Source organism: Tetrahymena thermophila, assembly GCF_000189635.1.
Source record: "Tetrahymena thermophila SB210 genomic scaffold scf_8254754, whole genome shotgun sequence".
In the NCBI taxonomy this organism is placed as follows: domain Eukaryota; phylum Ciliophora; class Oligohymenophorea; order Hymenostomatida; family Tetrahymenidae; genus Tetrahymena; species Tetrahymena thermophila.
This window is the reverse complement of record NW_002476514.1, coordinates 317,523-334,215: the sequence shown is the minus strand read 5'-3', so window position 1 is coordinate 334,215 and position 16,693 is coordinate 317,523. Positions and strand designations below refer to the sequence as shown.

Here is a 16,693-nt window from a genome sequence, read left to right as displayed (position 1 = left end):
AATTTAGCAATTAAACTTACCACTTCTTTAAAAGAAATTTAGGTTGCAATTAGTGATAATTTTAATTATAATTTAAACTTAAATTTGAATGTAGAAAGTGAAATAAAATTTTTGAAACTCAAATCGGATATTGTCACTCAAAAAACACTATAAGATCAAATGAATAAGTAAGGAACAGACTTAACAATTGAAGAGTCTTTTATGATTTAATTTGATATTGCTTCATTTATTGATCCAGATTAAATTCCTCTATCTTATTAATTCTAATAGTAAATAAGTGGTTAATTTGTGCCTATATCTTCAGATTCATTTATCAAATGTGATAATGTCAACCTTCGCTTAGTAGGTAGTCCTCCTTCTAGCTACTTATTTTAAACAATCTATTTGAGACTATAAGTAACGAATGGTTATACAATAAAATATGATTATTTTTATATTAACATAAACAAAATGCCTTTTAGCTATGTTTTGAATATACTAATTTAAGTGCTTGGTCCTCTAGCTTTTGCCTTTGGTTTGTATAAAAAAAGAGCATCTTTTATGAATCTTTATTTTAAAAATCAAACTATGTACTCTACAGAAACAGCCTATGTGAATTAAATCTACAGGAAAAAAATACTTATTTTAGATCAAGATTATGAAATCGCTTATTTATTTTTATAGAAATTTCTGAAGTAATCATGTAAAAATTTGAATTAAGGTACAAATAAATTAAAAAAGTCTATTTTGAATCTTGAAAGTGTAAAGAGTGAAAAAATAATAAATGTTTAGCAAAATATTTAAATTGAAGAAAAATATAAATAAGTAGAAGGAGATTTATGCAAAGTAGCTTAATAGAAAGAATAATCAGAAACGCCATAAAATAATAGTAATATTTTAAATAAAAATAGACAATTTGTAATTAATAATTCAGTAAATTAAGATGAATCAATTAGCTACAGTAAGAAGTAAATAAATGAAACAGCCTAATCTTAATTTAGCTCACAGTTTATTTAAAAGGAAAAATAAAGTAAATAAAACGGCAAAATGCAAAAATAGTCAAAATTAAAAAAGATGTTTAAGGATAAGTATGACAGAAGATTTAGTATTTAATTATAAGAGATTGAACAGAAAAAACAAACAACAGAGCAAGTTTCATAAAGTGGCAATTTTAGAAATGCAGAGAATAAAAACAATCTATTAAATAAATATACAATTTAAGCAGAAGATGGCACATTCTAAATGAGCAATTTATTTAATCAAATGGTTGAATAAAAATTAATAATTTAGTATGAATTATTGGACTATAAAATAGAAGATTACACTTTAGATTTAGAAAACGAAGACTCAAGATTTTATTAATGTCTAAAAGCAAATGTTTTAAGATACTTATTGGATAATGAAAAGAAAACTCTCAGACTTTACTAATTTCTTAAAAAATATTCTTTAGAAACTTGTAACTACCTATAAAATGACTGGTATAAATAATATGTCCAAATTACAGCCACAAATGACTTAGATCAATATGGTGTTCATGTACCCTTTTCAAAAACTACATTAATAGAAGATGAGATTTTTAAAGTTGTAAAAGACCTTGAAATTATTCCTAAAAACTTAGATCTAGAGAACTATAAGCTTAGCTATCTCTAATCAATTGATATCAATCCTTACTTGCTTAAGGAGGGTAATATTACAAATTCTTTATTATTTTTATTGAAAATAAAACACTTTTAAAACATAAATTTGTACTTTTAAAAACATATTTAAAAATTTAATAATTTTATCTATTTTTTTATTAAACTTTGAATTAATTCTGATAATAAAAATAAAATATTTATTTAATAAAGTTTTGTTTGCTGATGCTCTTGGATTAAATTTCATAAGCTCAAAATCAATCATAAAATGCTGTGGAGAGTCTATTCATTTGGAGAAAAACTAAGTTGTTTCAGTGGAGGCATTTGAGAAAATATAAGATGGTGTTTGTCTATGCTTAAGGAAACTATTTAATTTATAATACAAAACTCTTCCAATATCTAAGTACATTTCTCTACCTAGTTGGATGTCTTATGAATTTAAAAATGGTGTTATAATTTTGGAGGGCATTCCTACAAAATCTGATGTTAATAACTTTTTAATTAGAGTTTACAACTAAACACGATTTGTATCCTACTAATTTCATTTGAATGTAGTTGGAGACTCTAAGCCTAGAGATGATATAGAAGTTCCTTAATTAGAAAATTAAATAAAAGAAAGTAATTTTATTAAAGAAAGTGATGCCAGAAAACAAATGTAATGTTAATAAGAAAATATGGAATAAATTTAACTAGGAAATAATATCATAAATAACTCTAAAAAAAGTTAACTTTAAATGCCTTTAAGAAAATAATAAAATATTGTTGATCTCTTTTCCATTAAAAATTCACCAAACTAAACATAAAATTTATTAAAAAACGAATAAGAAGAAAATGTAGATGAAATAGAAGAAAAAGCTTACACGGGAATAAGATCGATGACTGAGTATGATTAAGAATTAACATCTCCTCCTATTTTTCCTCTAGGTCTAGGTATTATGCCAAACACTCCTTTATCAAGTTTTAAATTAAATGCATAAATACCCAATTTTTAATTATAAGAGTAATTTGATAAGTAAAAGGATTTTGAAAGAGTTGATTTATAATCTAAATTTTAATATGAAAAATAATTAAACAAGGAGCTTTATGATTATAAAGATCAACAAAAAATAAATAAATAAAAATCAAATTAAAATTAGAATTGAAAAAAAAAAATATATAATTTTTTTAATTAATCTATGAATTTTTTTGGGATTATTCTTAATAAATATTAATAAGCATTTTATTTATGATTTTTGTAATTCTTATAGATTTATATTCAAAGAGTTTTTTTAAAAAATATTTTTCGTTTAAAAAGTGTAAATTTCTTTACTTATATTCAATACTTTAATTTATATTATTATAACAATTTGTTATTTTTAAACTATTTGATTGCTTGTTAATGATTGATGAAGTAAGTATTTTTTGAATGAAAAAAAATAAGTTAAAAAATTTGTTATAGAATTAATTATAAAAGTAAAAATTTTGATAAATTATTTTTTAATATATCTTAAATAGTGTGTTTATTTAAATTTTTTTTTTTAAATGTAAATTTTAGAACCTATTCCTATTTATAATATTGTAAAATAAAAATCTATGAAAAATTAAAAATATAATTATTAAATTATATATATATAAATTATAAAACTAATATTTTATAATAAAAAGTATGATAAAATTATTTAATTAATTATCAATTTTATTTAATCCAGGAATTTAATTCTTAATTCTCCACTTCAATTAATTTATTAAATACTGGAAGTGCTATAATTAAATCATTCTAAAGAATAAGAATTGATATAAAAATTAAATTAAATATTATTAAAAAATGAATAAATATAAATTACAAATAAAAAGACTAATTTTTCCTCTAAATTTTATATTCATTCTAGAAGGAAACAAAATTAAAATATTTTTTTTATTTTTAACTTTTGATTGAAATTTGTATTTTTTTATCAAAAATAAATAAATTAAAATAGAATAAAAACTAATTAATTTGTAAATTTTAATTGAAAATAGTTTTGTTTGCTGATAAACTCGGATTAATTTTTATTAGTTCAAAAAATATCTTAAAATACTGTATAGAATCTATTCATTTGAAGAAAAATTAATTTGTTTATATGGTTAGTATTAAATTGATTTTGTATATAAAATAATTTATTATTTTTTTAAATATTTAAAATTTTCTTTAATTATGATAATAGCTATAATAAAATAGAAGAAAAATTCACTAAGAAATAAAATCCATAGCTGAATATGAGTAAGATTTAGTTTCTCCTCCCATTTTTATGCACAGATCTAGTCGTGTAAAAAAGAATCCTATACAGAATCTTAAACTAAATAGCCTCATATCATCTATTTAAAATAAATATTTTTAAATAGATAAAATTAATAGGATTATGAAAGAGATTAACTCAGTTAATCAAAATCTTTATAAAACTAATAATTAAATAAAGAAGAAATTGATAATATTTCTAAACACAGTAAAAACAAAAATTAGCAATGAAAAACTTTACAAATAATTTAAAAAATATTATTTATTTCATTAATTGTTTTTATATTTATTTCATAAAATAATTTTAGAAAAGAATTTAATTTTTAATAAGTTTAAATCAATTTTACTTATAGGTTAATTACTTGGATTAATTAACTTTTTTAAAAAAATCTTTATAAAATTTAAGCAATAAAAATAATTTATTTTATTATTTTATAAAATTATATTTAAGAAATTATTATAAAATGAATATTTAATGAAATTATTCTCATAAGGTAGAACAATTATTTATTTATTACAAAATAGATAATTTATTTAGTAATTAAAAAAAAATAATTTAAACAATTTAATTAATTTTTATTATATTGGAATGAGAGTGAATTTCTTATTTATTTAATTCATTTTTACTTATGTCTTTGGATAAAACCAATAAGTAGGATTTGTTTATAATTCAATTCCTTACAAATCTTTTGATGTTCATAGCAGTAATGGAACTTCAAGTAGGATAAAGGTATCTTAATAAACTGGAATAGCAATTGTTGCTATTGGTAATGCTGGAATCATGATAATTGACAATAAATTTAACACAAATATTCATTAATCTCCTGATAAAAGCTATATTTAATGTGTTTAAATATCAAAAAATGGCTAGTATATCTTTCTAGGAATGGTTGGATAAGTAGGCATCTTCTAATTAGACTAAATTGACTTTAATATTAAGATGATTAATACAATTAATGTATAAAATATGACCATAGTAGACATTTAATTTAATTTAGAAGAAGAAATCATGTTTGTTGTTGGTTATTTAGGTATTTTACAATGGTACGACTCGAGGAACATAACAAATCTTATATAACTTGGGATTATAGATTATTCTTAAGATTAAATGCTCTTTAATCGAGGAGCAATGCCTCCTGATGATCGATTTTTTTACGTTGCTGCTGATTCCGAAGGAATGATGGTCTTCAGAATAGATAAGTCTCTGCAAAATAATCAGCTCTAAGTCAATTTAACAAAGATTTTAACTAAACAAGCAGTCTCAAGCTTTACAGAATTAGTAGTTACAAGCAAAAACAATTATGTCTTCGCTATTGATAGATGGAATGGCATTTAATTTTTCTATGACTTGAGTTAGCTCATTCTCTATGGAGATGATGTAGAAAATCAAAACAACTGTAATCCTGCAAATTCAACAAAAAAACTAAAAATCTTCATTAATCCAATTCAAATAAGAAAAAAAATTCAATTTTATATTTTTTTTAATTCTAAAAATAAAATAATTTTTTAAAAATGTATTGAAAAGAATATTTTTTTAGCTATTTATCTACTTATTTAAATTAGTAGAATTATTAAAGTAAATGAAACAATAATTCAATTTAATCAAATTTATTACTAAGAATTTATTAATTTTGAATCAAAATAGTGTTTAAATTGGTTGCTGTTTGAATTAATACATAAAAATTTTTTAATAAACTAAAAGAAAATTGATTATTTAATTTGATAAACTGCTATTTCTATTATAAATGTTTTTCATTTTATTTGAAAAGAATTAATTAAAATGGCGCCTTTTAATCTAGGAAATAACATAGGATACACTTCTTCTATAGGTTTGAGTTTAGATGACCAATTTTTATATGTAGGAGCGAGATCTTTGGGTATATTAATATATAATATCTAAGATCCTTTGAATCCACAATTCTTTTAGTAGCTTTAGTTAGCTGGATAGTCTTATTCTATAGCATTATCTCCTAAAAAAACTGTGATTTCTAACACAACTTTTGATAATCAATTTATTTACTATTCTAATTCTTTATCAGTGGCTATTTATTAAAAATAGGAACCTTCCCTTTTTAACAATATTCCAAATTTATTCAATGCTTAGCAATCACAATTTTTTATTGAAGGAACTTCAATTACTAAGTGGAGATGTGCTATTTCTTCAAATAACAAATACTTGTTAGGAGCTTTAGATGCAGATGGTCTTTCAATTTTTGAAATAAAAGTCAATTCTTACACAAAATCAACTCCATCGACAATGCAGATCTAATATTAATTTTCTGATTCATAATAGTAAATTTTAAGGACAAATTCATTTAGAGTATTTGGGCCAGATGAATCAATTCCCTTAGGATTTTATGCTGATAATATTTATTTCTCTAAGGATGGTTAATATATTTACTTTGCTACAGAGTAACCCACTTTCAATGTAATAGCCTATAAGTTTAAAGTTATTATATCTCCAGATGGAGAGTATACTTTTGAATATGTTAAAGGGCTACACTACGATTAAGTCTACTATTGTGAAGAGATGAATTTCAGTGAAGATGAGTAGCATGCTATAATGTCCTTTGACGTTGGAATACTTTTAGTAGATATGATTAAATTTGAGGTAATTTCAATGTACAATAATTAAGGTGTTATTGGAACTTGTTGTGGAGCAGTTTTATCTCATGATAAGAAACATGCTCTTGCAGTTGTCAGAAATGTTGGACTTTTTATTTACGACACTTCTGATATGGCTAATATAAAAATGGTAAATTAATGGAGGACAAATGGTGGTGAAACATTATTGCGCTCTTAAGTAAATTAAATAATCTACTTTTTGGATGGATTTAATGGTATTATTTTGCTAGATTCCACTAAGTTACCTGAAATAGTAGTTATTGGTAGTTATATCTCCTCTGGTTGGACAAATTTTATTTCTTTTACAAATGATGAAAGATATGGAATAATTTCTACAATGGACTCTGGTACTTTAACCTTGATAGATCTAACAGATAAATCTAACCTAAGAGTAATTATGAAATCTACCATATAATCTTAAAATTCAGTAACGACTTGTGTAGGTAAAAAAATTATTTATTTTTAATCTATTTTTTTTTAAGACAAACATATGTTAAAATTTCTTTTAATTTAATACTCATTATTATAGTATATCAAACATTAAAAAGGCATTTAACTCTATTTATTCTTATTTATTTTTATTATTAAATATTCAGATAAAACAGGGCTCTCATTCTTATTTTCGATAAATTAGCATTTTTTCCGACTTTATAATTTGTAAAGCTAAATATAAATTCATGTTGAGAGAGAAGTGTAATCTATTTCAACATTAGAATATACTTCTATTTCAGATATTGAACCATTTTAAGTTGGATTACAATACCTAGTTAGATTTGTTGTTCTGTACAGATAGCCTAACTAAGTAATTAGCTAGATTTACTACTATTAAAATTTAGTTCTTTAAAATTTACCTTCTTGGATGACTATTGATAGATCAGATTAAAGCACTTCCAATTTGTAGGCTTTGATCCAGTTAAATATTCCTAAAGAATGCTTAGATTCACAGGCTGGGAATAAGAGTTTTTTAACTATAGTCATTTAATCGTGCTTTTAATTAGATGCTAACTCTTTTATTTTTGAAACAACAGAATTAATAACTACTTAGAGTGAAAGCACATCTATTTTTAATTACTTAAAATAATCTGGTTATATTGATGGAATAAATTGTGCTACTAACTTTTTTGATTCTACCATTAAAAAATATATAGATCTAACTTTAGTATTTGCTACAAGTAATATAGATCCTAATAGGCTTGCTATCATTTAGTCATATGTGACTGAAACTTTTAAAAGAACTATTGTCTACAATTAATTTGTGTTTGATGTGGTGAGCTCTCTTTAATTTGATTAAAGTCAAAAAATTTAAATGATTTAAGCTATTTAGAAAGACATTACTGTGAGTTTAGCTTTTTAAGACAGCTCTTAATATAATTTTATTTAGAAAACATACCCAAATTTAGTTATGTATTTTAATGATTAACTGACTGTGATGAAAATAGAAGGGGATTTGAGCTATGTAAATCAAGCTTTAAGCAATGGAATTCTCTACTTCGATAAAAGCAAATTTAGTAATTAAACTTACACTTCTTTAAAAGAAATTTAGGTTGCAATTAGTGATAATTTTAATTATAATTTAAACTTAAATTTGAATGTAGAAAGCGAAGTAAAATTTTTGAAACTCAAATCAGATATTGTCACTCAAAAAACATTATAAGATCAAATGAATAAGTAAGGAACAGATTTAACAATTGAAGAATCTTTTATGATTTAATTTGATATTGCTTCATTTATTGATCCAGATTAAATTCCTTTATCTTATTAATTCTAATAGTAAATAAGTGGTTAATTTGTGCCTATATCTTCAGATTCATTTATCAAATGTGATAATGTCAACCTTCGCTTAGTAGGTAGTCCTCCTTCTAGCTACTTATTCTAAACAATCTATTTGAGACTACAAGTAACTAATGGTTATACAATAAAATATGATTATTTTTATATTAACATAAACAGAATGCCTTTTAGCTATGTTTTGAATATTCTAATTTAAGTGCTTGGTCCTATAGCTTTTGCCTTTGGTTTGTATAAAAAAAGAGCATCATTTATGAATCTTTATTTTAAAAATCAAACTATGTACTCTACAGAAACAGCCTATGTGAATTAAATCTACAGGAAAAAAATACTTATTTTAGATCAAGATTATGAAATCGCTTATTTATTTTTATAGAAATTTCTGAAGTAATCTGGTAAAAATTTGAATTAAGGTGCTAATAAATTAAGAAAGTCAATTTTGAACGTTGAAAGTGCAAAGAGTGAAAAAATAATAAATATTTAACAAAGTATTTAAACTTAAGAAAAATATAAATAAGTAGAAGGAGATTTATGCAAGGTAGCTTAATAGTAAGAATTAGCAGAAACGCCATCAAATAATATTAATATTTTAGGAGTAAATAAAAATAGATAATTTGTAAGTAATAATTTAGTAAATTAAGATGAATCATTTAGCTACAGCAAGAAGTAAATAAATGAAACAGTCTAATCTTAATTTAGCTCACAGATTGTTTAAAAGGAAACATAAAGTAAATAAAACAGTAAAATCAAATAACAGTCAAAGCTTAAAAAGATGTTTAAGGATAAGTATGAAAGAAGATATAGTATTTAATAATAAGAGATTAGACAGAAAAAACAATCAATAGATTTAGTTTCATAAAGTGGCATTTTTAGAAATGCAGAGAATAAAAACTACTTATTAAATAAATATACAATTTAGGCAGAAGATGGCACATTCTAAATGAGCAATTTATTTAATTAAATGGTTGAATAAAAATTAATAATTTAGTATGAATTATTGGACCATAAAATTGAAGATTATGTTATAGATTTACAAAATGAAGACTCAAGATTTTATTAATGCCTAAAAGCAAATGTCTTAAGACACTTATTGGAAAATGAAAAGAAAACTCTCAGTATTTACTAATTTCTTAAAAAATATTCTTTAGAAACTGGAAACTACCTATAAAATGACTGGTATAAATAATATGTTCAAATTATAGCCACAAATGACTTAGATCAATATGGTGTTCATGTACCTTTTTCAAAGACAACATTAATAGAAGATGAGATTTTTAAAGTGCTAAAAGACCTTGAAATTATTCCTAAAAACTTAGATCTTGAGAACTATCAGCTTAGCTATCTCTAATCAATTGATATCAATCCTTACTTGCTTAAAGAGGGTAAAACTAAGACTTCTTTATTAAAAGCATTAAAATTGAAATAATAAATCATTTTTATATTTCTTTTTAGCAAATTAAGCATTCTTTTCTTAGAAATAAATTTATTACTTTTATCAAAAATAAAACACTTTAAAAAAATAAATTTATTTTTTTTATATTTAATAATTTTATCTATTTTTTAATTAAACTTTGAATTAATTCTTAACACAAAAATAATATTTTTAATTTATTATTTGTTTTAATACAGTTTTGTTTGCTGATGCTCTTGGATTAAATTTCATTAGCTCAAAAGCAATCATAAAATGTTGTGGAGAATCTATTCATTTGGAGAAAAACTAACTTGTTTCTGTGGAGGCGTTTGAAAAAATAGAAGATGGTGTTTGCCTATGCTTAAGGAAACTATTTAATTTGTAATACAAAACTCTTCCAATATCTAAATACATTTCTCTACCTAGTTGGATGTCTTATGAATTTAAAAATGGCGTTGTAATTTTGGAGGGCATTCCAACAAAATCTGATGTTAATAGCTTTTTAATTAGAGTTTATGATTAAACACGATTTGTATCTTACCAATTTCATTTGAATGTTGTTGGAGACTCTAGACCTAGAGATGAAGTAGAAGTTCCTTTATTAGAAGATTAAGTAAAAGAAAGTAATTTTATTAAAGAAAGTGATGCAAGACTACAATTGTAAAGTCTAAAAGAAAATATGAAATCAATTTAACTAGGAAATAATATCATAAATAACTCAAAAGGAAATTAACTTTAAATGTCTTCAAGAAAATAATAAAATATTGTTGATCTCTTTTCCATTAAAAACTCACCAAACTAAACATAAAATTAATTAAAAAACGAATAAGAGGAAAATGTAGATGAAATAGAAGAAAAAGCTTATACAGGAATTAGATCAATGACTGAATATGATTAAGAATTAACATCTCCTCCTATTTTTCCTCTGGGTCCAGGTATTATGAGAAACAGTCCTTTATTAAGCTTTAAATTAAATACATAAATTCACGATATTTAATTATAAGAATAGTTTGATAAGTAAAAGGATTCTGAAAGAGACGAATTATAATCTAAATTTTAATATGAAAAATAATTAAAAAAGGAGCTTTATGATTATACTAACCAATCAATAAATAAATAATAACCAAATTAAAATTAGATTTGAAAAAAAAAAAACATACAAATAAAAATATATAATTTTTTCTTATTTTTTTAATTGTTTTTACATATTAAATGTAAACTTCAAATATTTTAATACTGCTGCTAAATTTAGCTATTATTTTTTTTTGATTATTCTTATTGATTTATATTTATTGAGCTTTATAAAAAATATTATATATTGTACTGTTTTTCAAGACTACATATTGCTATTCTCTGATAATTATTTCTGTAGTAGTGTAGTTAAACATTTTTTATTTATTTTGTTTATTTGTTCAGGTTCGAAACCTATAGTTACTTAGATAGATATATTTTTTTATTATTTTAAATTTTCTTTAAATTTATAAAATAATATTTATTTATTATTCTACTAAATATTTATTAATTTCCTACTTAGAGAAATAATAATTAAAGGATAACAATAATAATATAAATATTTAAAAGACACTATGAACTAGTGATAAATATTTTTTAAATAGCAGAATGTAATAAGTACAGTAATTATAAAAGAGAGATATGCATTTTTATAACAAATAAATCATATTAGTTATTAGATATCTTAAATTTTAAATACAAAATCTAATAAATGATAAATTAAATATGATTGAAATTTATCATAATAATAAGTGTTCATATACTAGTCTATTTAGTTTAAGAATCTTCCTTCTAAATTTTAATTTTGATTCACCGCTATAACTATTGAAGCTTTTATAAAAATTTTGTTTAAATTTAGTTTATAAAAGCAAGTAATAATTAAATAGTAAGTTTTAAAGTTAAATTTAAATTAAAAAATAAAAAGCTAAAATAAATAAATAAACCAAAGTAAATTCATCTTAAAAAGTTAATACAGCAAATTTTTGCTTATTTACTAAACTTTGTTTATTTAGATAAAATAAAAAATAACAAAAGTAATTTTACTAAATAAAAAGCTTTAAAGTTAAAATATTTAAGCACTTTGCTAAGCCGGAACTTATAGTTAATAAACCTACATCATTAATTTAATTGTTTCTTTTAATTTATTGTATTAGATTAAATTCATTAAATAAATTGTAAAAAAGAATAAAAAAAAATTTTTAAATAAAAATGTTAATAAAGAAAATCATTTCTAAAATTAGTTAGAAAAGATTAAAATATTCTTAAGTAACTAAAACGTTGATAGTTATAAATTTTTACTCGAGACTGAGTATCAAATTTGATATATTTGGGCATTTTTCTAAAGCTTAAGTTAACTCTGATAGACCTTTTGTGCCAATTTAATTTTCACTATAAATATTTTTTTTTTGTTTTATAATCAATTACAATTATTTTTTTGATCATAAAATATTTAATATATTTAAAAAGTAAGTTATTAAAACTAATAATAATATTTGTTTCATAATAAGTTAAAATAATATTTATTTTTTACCTAAGCCCTAAATGTAAAGTTGAGAGATTTATGAATTTAACTAAATTAGAACTTAAGAGTGATAAACCTGTATCATCAATTTAATTATAACTTAATTCATTATAAATTTTTCAGTTAATTAAAATTACAAATAAGTGGATGATTGATTAATAATTTAAGCTTTTGTATGAATTGAGCAAGATTGTAAGTTTAAAAAATAAATTAAATATTAATATATATATGTAAATTAATTTAGAAACAATTGTAAAAACAACTCCAAATTTATTTTCTATTTATTTATTTATAATTGTAGAATATTTTTGTTGTAAATACATTAAAATTGTTGTTGATATTTATTTTATTTTTAATTAATGCTTGTCTGTTTTTATTTATACTTATTTTTGATAGATAAACATTCTAGAGAAAGTTAACAATCTATAAAATAATTAATTTTTACGATAGATCAAGTTCCAAATTCTAGAGATAAGTGTTGTTTGCTAAAGTAGAACATAAATTAAATGCCCCTTCTGATCCAATTTAATTACCACTTTTCAAATATTTAACAAAAATTAATTACTAAAAAGTAAGTTAGTAGAAATAAAAAAAAATAGATGCTAAAACTGAAATTAAATAAAAAAATTTCAAATGAAATTAAAAAATAATAAAGCTAGAAGTAAAAATTGACTATAAATTGAATTATGATATACTGTAATCCTCCTTAATTAATACCAGTATTTAAAATTGAAAAAGTTTGAAAAAATTAACATCACTTTTTCAAAACTTAAAATCTAGATAGATCTTAAGATTAATTAATATATGAAAAGTTACAGTAATATTAAATAAAATTTTTGTTACTAGAGTTGCAGTTTTAAATTTTTGAGATTACAGCAACTTGCTAAAGATGAACCTAATTCTAAAGCTATTTTTGGACTAATTTAGCTCTCTCTTTAAATAATTTTAAAAGAGTTTTAATATTTTGAAATAAATATAATCAGAAAAGAAAAACATTTGAAGAAAAATAAATAGATTAAATTTGATGTTAATATTACATACAAAAAGTAAAAATTCAAAAGTGTTGTTTTTATAAAAGTACAAAAATTTATACTCTAAATAGAGTTCTAAAGTTGATAAATTGCTAAACTATGCTAGAGCTTAACAAAAATCTAATCCATCTTCCTCACCAAAATTAAGGCTTTTATAAAATTTAAATAAATTTAAGTGAATTAAATAAATTTGAAAAACTTTAATTTTTATATTTCATAAAGATAAATATGAAATATTCTTCAATAAAATATATTTACATGAGATATAATTTCAAATTTGACAGTTTAATGCATTTTGCTAAAGCAGAAACTAAGTCTGAGGCACCCTTTATTCCTATTTTATTGTTGCTTTTAATATATTTAGTTGAGATTAAATCAAAATTATATTGCTAAAGTTTTTATTTCATTATCAAAAATAATTTTTAGTTTTAAATAATTAATAAAAATTAAATTGATTATTTATTAATTCCCTACTTTAAAACAAAAAAAAGAAAGAAAGAATGAATGAAACTATTTTTTTATTGTTTTTCAAATAAATTTAATTGCTGAAATAACAATTTTAAAATACTAAAGTAAATAAGGTATTTTTACTAAAGATAAAGCACCAAATCAGTGAGATTACAGAGTTTAACTAATTCTAAACCTAAATTTAATGCACTAATATCTCCAATTAAATTTTAACTTTAATAGTTAAAAAAATAAATCAATAAATATGAAAAAAGAGTAAAAAATAAAATTAAAATAAAAAAAAACTATTTACCCCAAGTATAAATATAATTTTGAGAGGTTAATGCATTTTCCTAAAGCAGAGCTTATGGCTTACAAATTATAATCCTCAATTTAATTATTGCTTTTTAAATATTTGATATAACTTTAACTTTCTTACTTATCATATTTTTAAACTAAGTAAAATAGATTCAAATAAAAAATAGTTCTTACCTATTGATTTTTTGAAATGAAAAATAAAGTTAAATGAAATTAAATAAAAATAAAAAAGCAATTTTTACTTTAATATCAGTTATAAAATAGAGAGATTAGTGCATTTTGCTAAACCAGAACCTGCATCAGATATCCATTCTTTACTAGTATTGATTTTATCTCTATTTAATTTTTTTTCAAATAATTTGACTAAAAAAATAAAAAGAAGTGGTAGGTAAAATATCGAAGAATAAAATTTTTAATTATAAAACAAAAGAAAAGTTGAAAATAAACTTAAATTAAAAAATTAAAATAATTTTTAGCACTTTCTTAATTTTCTTCAAATTAAATTATAATTATTTAAAAAAAATTAATTAATATATAAATAATAATAATTTTTACGTTAAAACAATTTCAGTAATGGTGAGCTAAGAAAAATCAGTGCTTAAAAACTTTTTATTGGATATAATAAAATTATGAAGCAATTAATCATAAAATAAATTACATCATTTAATTTATAAAATTTATTTTAAAACTTCATTTCTATTTTTTTTTTTGGTATTATTAAATTGATTACAAATTTTTTAGAAAATACGAAGAAAATTTTATTTGTTTTTAAATTATTTATTATCATATTTCTTAATTAATATAAATGTTAAATGTAATTTAAGCTAATATACATAATTAAACTAATAAATATTTATCAAATACTTAAATTTACTTTAATAATAAAAAAAAAGCTAGTAAGATAATAAGATAATAAGATAAAAATAAGAGATTAAACATTATATTCAAAACAAAAAGATAAAAAAATTATAGAAACTATGTTAAAATATGGATTCATAACTGATTTAGATAATCAATCAAATTTAAAAGGTATAATAAATAATTTAGCTATTTCTTAAGTAAGTAAAAATTTGCTCAAAATTTAATAAATATCAAAAATATTTTTTTTTTAAATTACATTATTTATAAATTGCAAATTAAATTATGTATCATTCAATTTTAAATCATTAAATTTAAATTATTTAAAAAAATTTTAACAAATATTACATAATTATTTGTTCAAAATTAAGTTATTAAATTTACTCAATTCGTTAAAAACAAACCTTTACTTTTAAATTTATTTTTTTAATTAAGTAATAATTATTTTATTTAAATTTAACTTTTAATTAATATTGATGAAAATATTTGTTTTTTATCCTCTTTTAATTTCCTCTCTTAAGTATACGAGATTATTGATTGAAATTAATTAGAGGAAAAAATTTTTATTAATTAATACAGACACATGAAACAAATATAAATTTTAATATATTTAATTCTTATTTTTTGACACAAATCTTTACAACCTATAATATTAAATATCATAAAATAAATATATAAATAATATTTAGCAAATAATGAGCACTTTTAGCATAGAAAGGTGATTACTTACTTACTTACTTTCTTACTTGAAATAAAAAATAGATATTTGAATAAATATTTTTCATATTTAAATTAACTTAATTTGATTTAATTTGTCTTAAAATTAATTTTAAGGAAAGAAGTAACTAACTTTTCTTTTTTATGTATTTAATCATTATTAAATAAAATAACTTAATTAATGATTGGGGATTTTATTACAAATTGATTTCATGTATTTTTTCAAACGGGTGGGAAATAATTATTTATTTCCTATATTATCTAAATTAAATTTTTGAGATCTTCAGAAAATCTAATTACTTACATTTACACCATAATTTATCAATATTATTTTTTTGTATTTTTTACTTAGTAAACAATGAGTTTTTTCTAGTACTGTAAGCTCTCATTAATCAAGGTTCTCAAAATTTTATTTTAAGAGAGCATAAATTTAAGAAGGTAAGGATGTATTAATTAATGAGAGTTTAGAATTTATTAATACATTTTTCAATTTGATAAGCAAGAAAAGTATTCTATAGTTTTCTTTAAGAAATATCTATTTATTTAAGTCGATTAAATAAAAACAAATAATTTATTTTAGATATTTTTTCCATCCAAAGATTTCTTTTGCAAAATTCGCTACTTTTATTAATCTATCAAAGAGAAGAACAATTGATAAAATTGTAAGTAAGTAAGTTAATAAATAAATGAGTAAATTATATTTTAGAAAGTATAAAATAGAGCAAATAATTACAAAAGAATATTCAAAAAAATAATAAAATAACATTTTTTTAAACTTTATTAATTCTATACTTAATTTTAAAAAATAATTTAAAAAGTAAGTTATAACTTTAGACAAATTATTATTAAATTTTTTTATATATTCTATTTTTTTAGATGTTTATTAAGAGTTTAAAAAAACTTTTTTTATTTTTTATATCTAGCAAGCTAGATAGATTATCAGTTTGTCAATTGATAGAGTGTTTATTTGGATATTAACTCCTTTTTAAGTAAGCGCTCATGAGCACTTATCTTAAATAAATTCAATCTAACTGTATAGTTATAGTTTGGAAATTTAATTAATGCTTAATAAAAGAAATTAATGCGCAAATAGATTTTTAG

General features: G+C 20.8%; 3 protein-coding genes across 3 annotated transcripts in view; 2 read left to right on the top strand and 1 right to left on the bottom strand. All coding sequences in view use genetic code 6, as the record gives it.

Annotated features, from left to right (window-relative positions):
• TTHERM_000610559 (two component regulator propeller family protein) overlaps positions 1-2,755 on the top strand; it is a gene marked incomplete at both ends in the record, with an annotated part of 6,349 nt that extends 3,594 nt beyond the window's left edge. The window contains 3 exons of the mRNA XM_012796191.1: positions 95-346; positions 701-1,663; positions 1,827-2,755. Of these exons, the coding sequence (XP_012651645.1) occupies positions 95-346; positions 701-1,663; positions 1,827-2,755 (2,144 nt within the window). The remainder of the gene's footprint in view (positions 1-94; positions 347-700; positions 1,664-1,826) is intronic.
• A 1,698-nt stretch (positions 2,756-4,453) lies between these two features.
• Positions 4,454-10,832, top strand: TTHERM_00610559 (two component regulator propeller family protein; the record flags this gene model as incomplete). Its single annotated transcript, XM_001471161.2, has 4 exons — positions 4,454-5,261; positions 5,634-6,932; positions 7,086-9,659; positions 9,907-10,832. The coding sequence occupies 4 exons, from the start codon at positions 4,454-4,456 to the stop codon at positions 10,830-10,832; spliced, it is 5,607 nt and encodes a 1,868-aa protein (XP_001471211.2).
• A 607-nt stretch (positions 10,833-11,439) lies between these two features.
• TTHERM_000610558 (cyclic nucleotide-binding domain protein) lies at positions 11,440-14,804 on the bottom strand (the record flags this gene model as incomplete). The annotated part of the gene is made up of 13 exons (XM_012796190.1): positions 11,440-11,530; positions 11,744-11,833; positions 11,999-12,088; positions 12,231-12,320; positions 12,667-12,756; positions 13,065-13,154; positions 13,315-13,401; positions 13,511-13,600; positions 13,844-13,933; positions 14,013-14,102; positions 14,260-14,352; positions 14,573-14,622; positions 14,676-14,804. The coding sequence occupies 13 exons, from the start codon at positions 14,802-14,804 to the stop codon at positions 11,440-11,442; spliced, it is 1,170 nt and encodes a 389-aa protein (XP_012651644.1).
• Between the last annotated feature and the right edge of the window lie 1,889 nt (positions 14,805-16,693).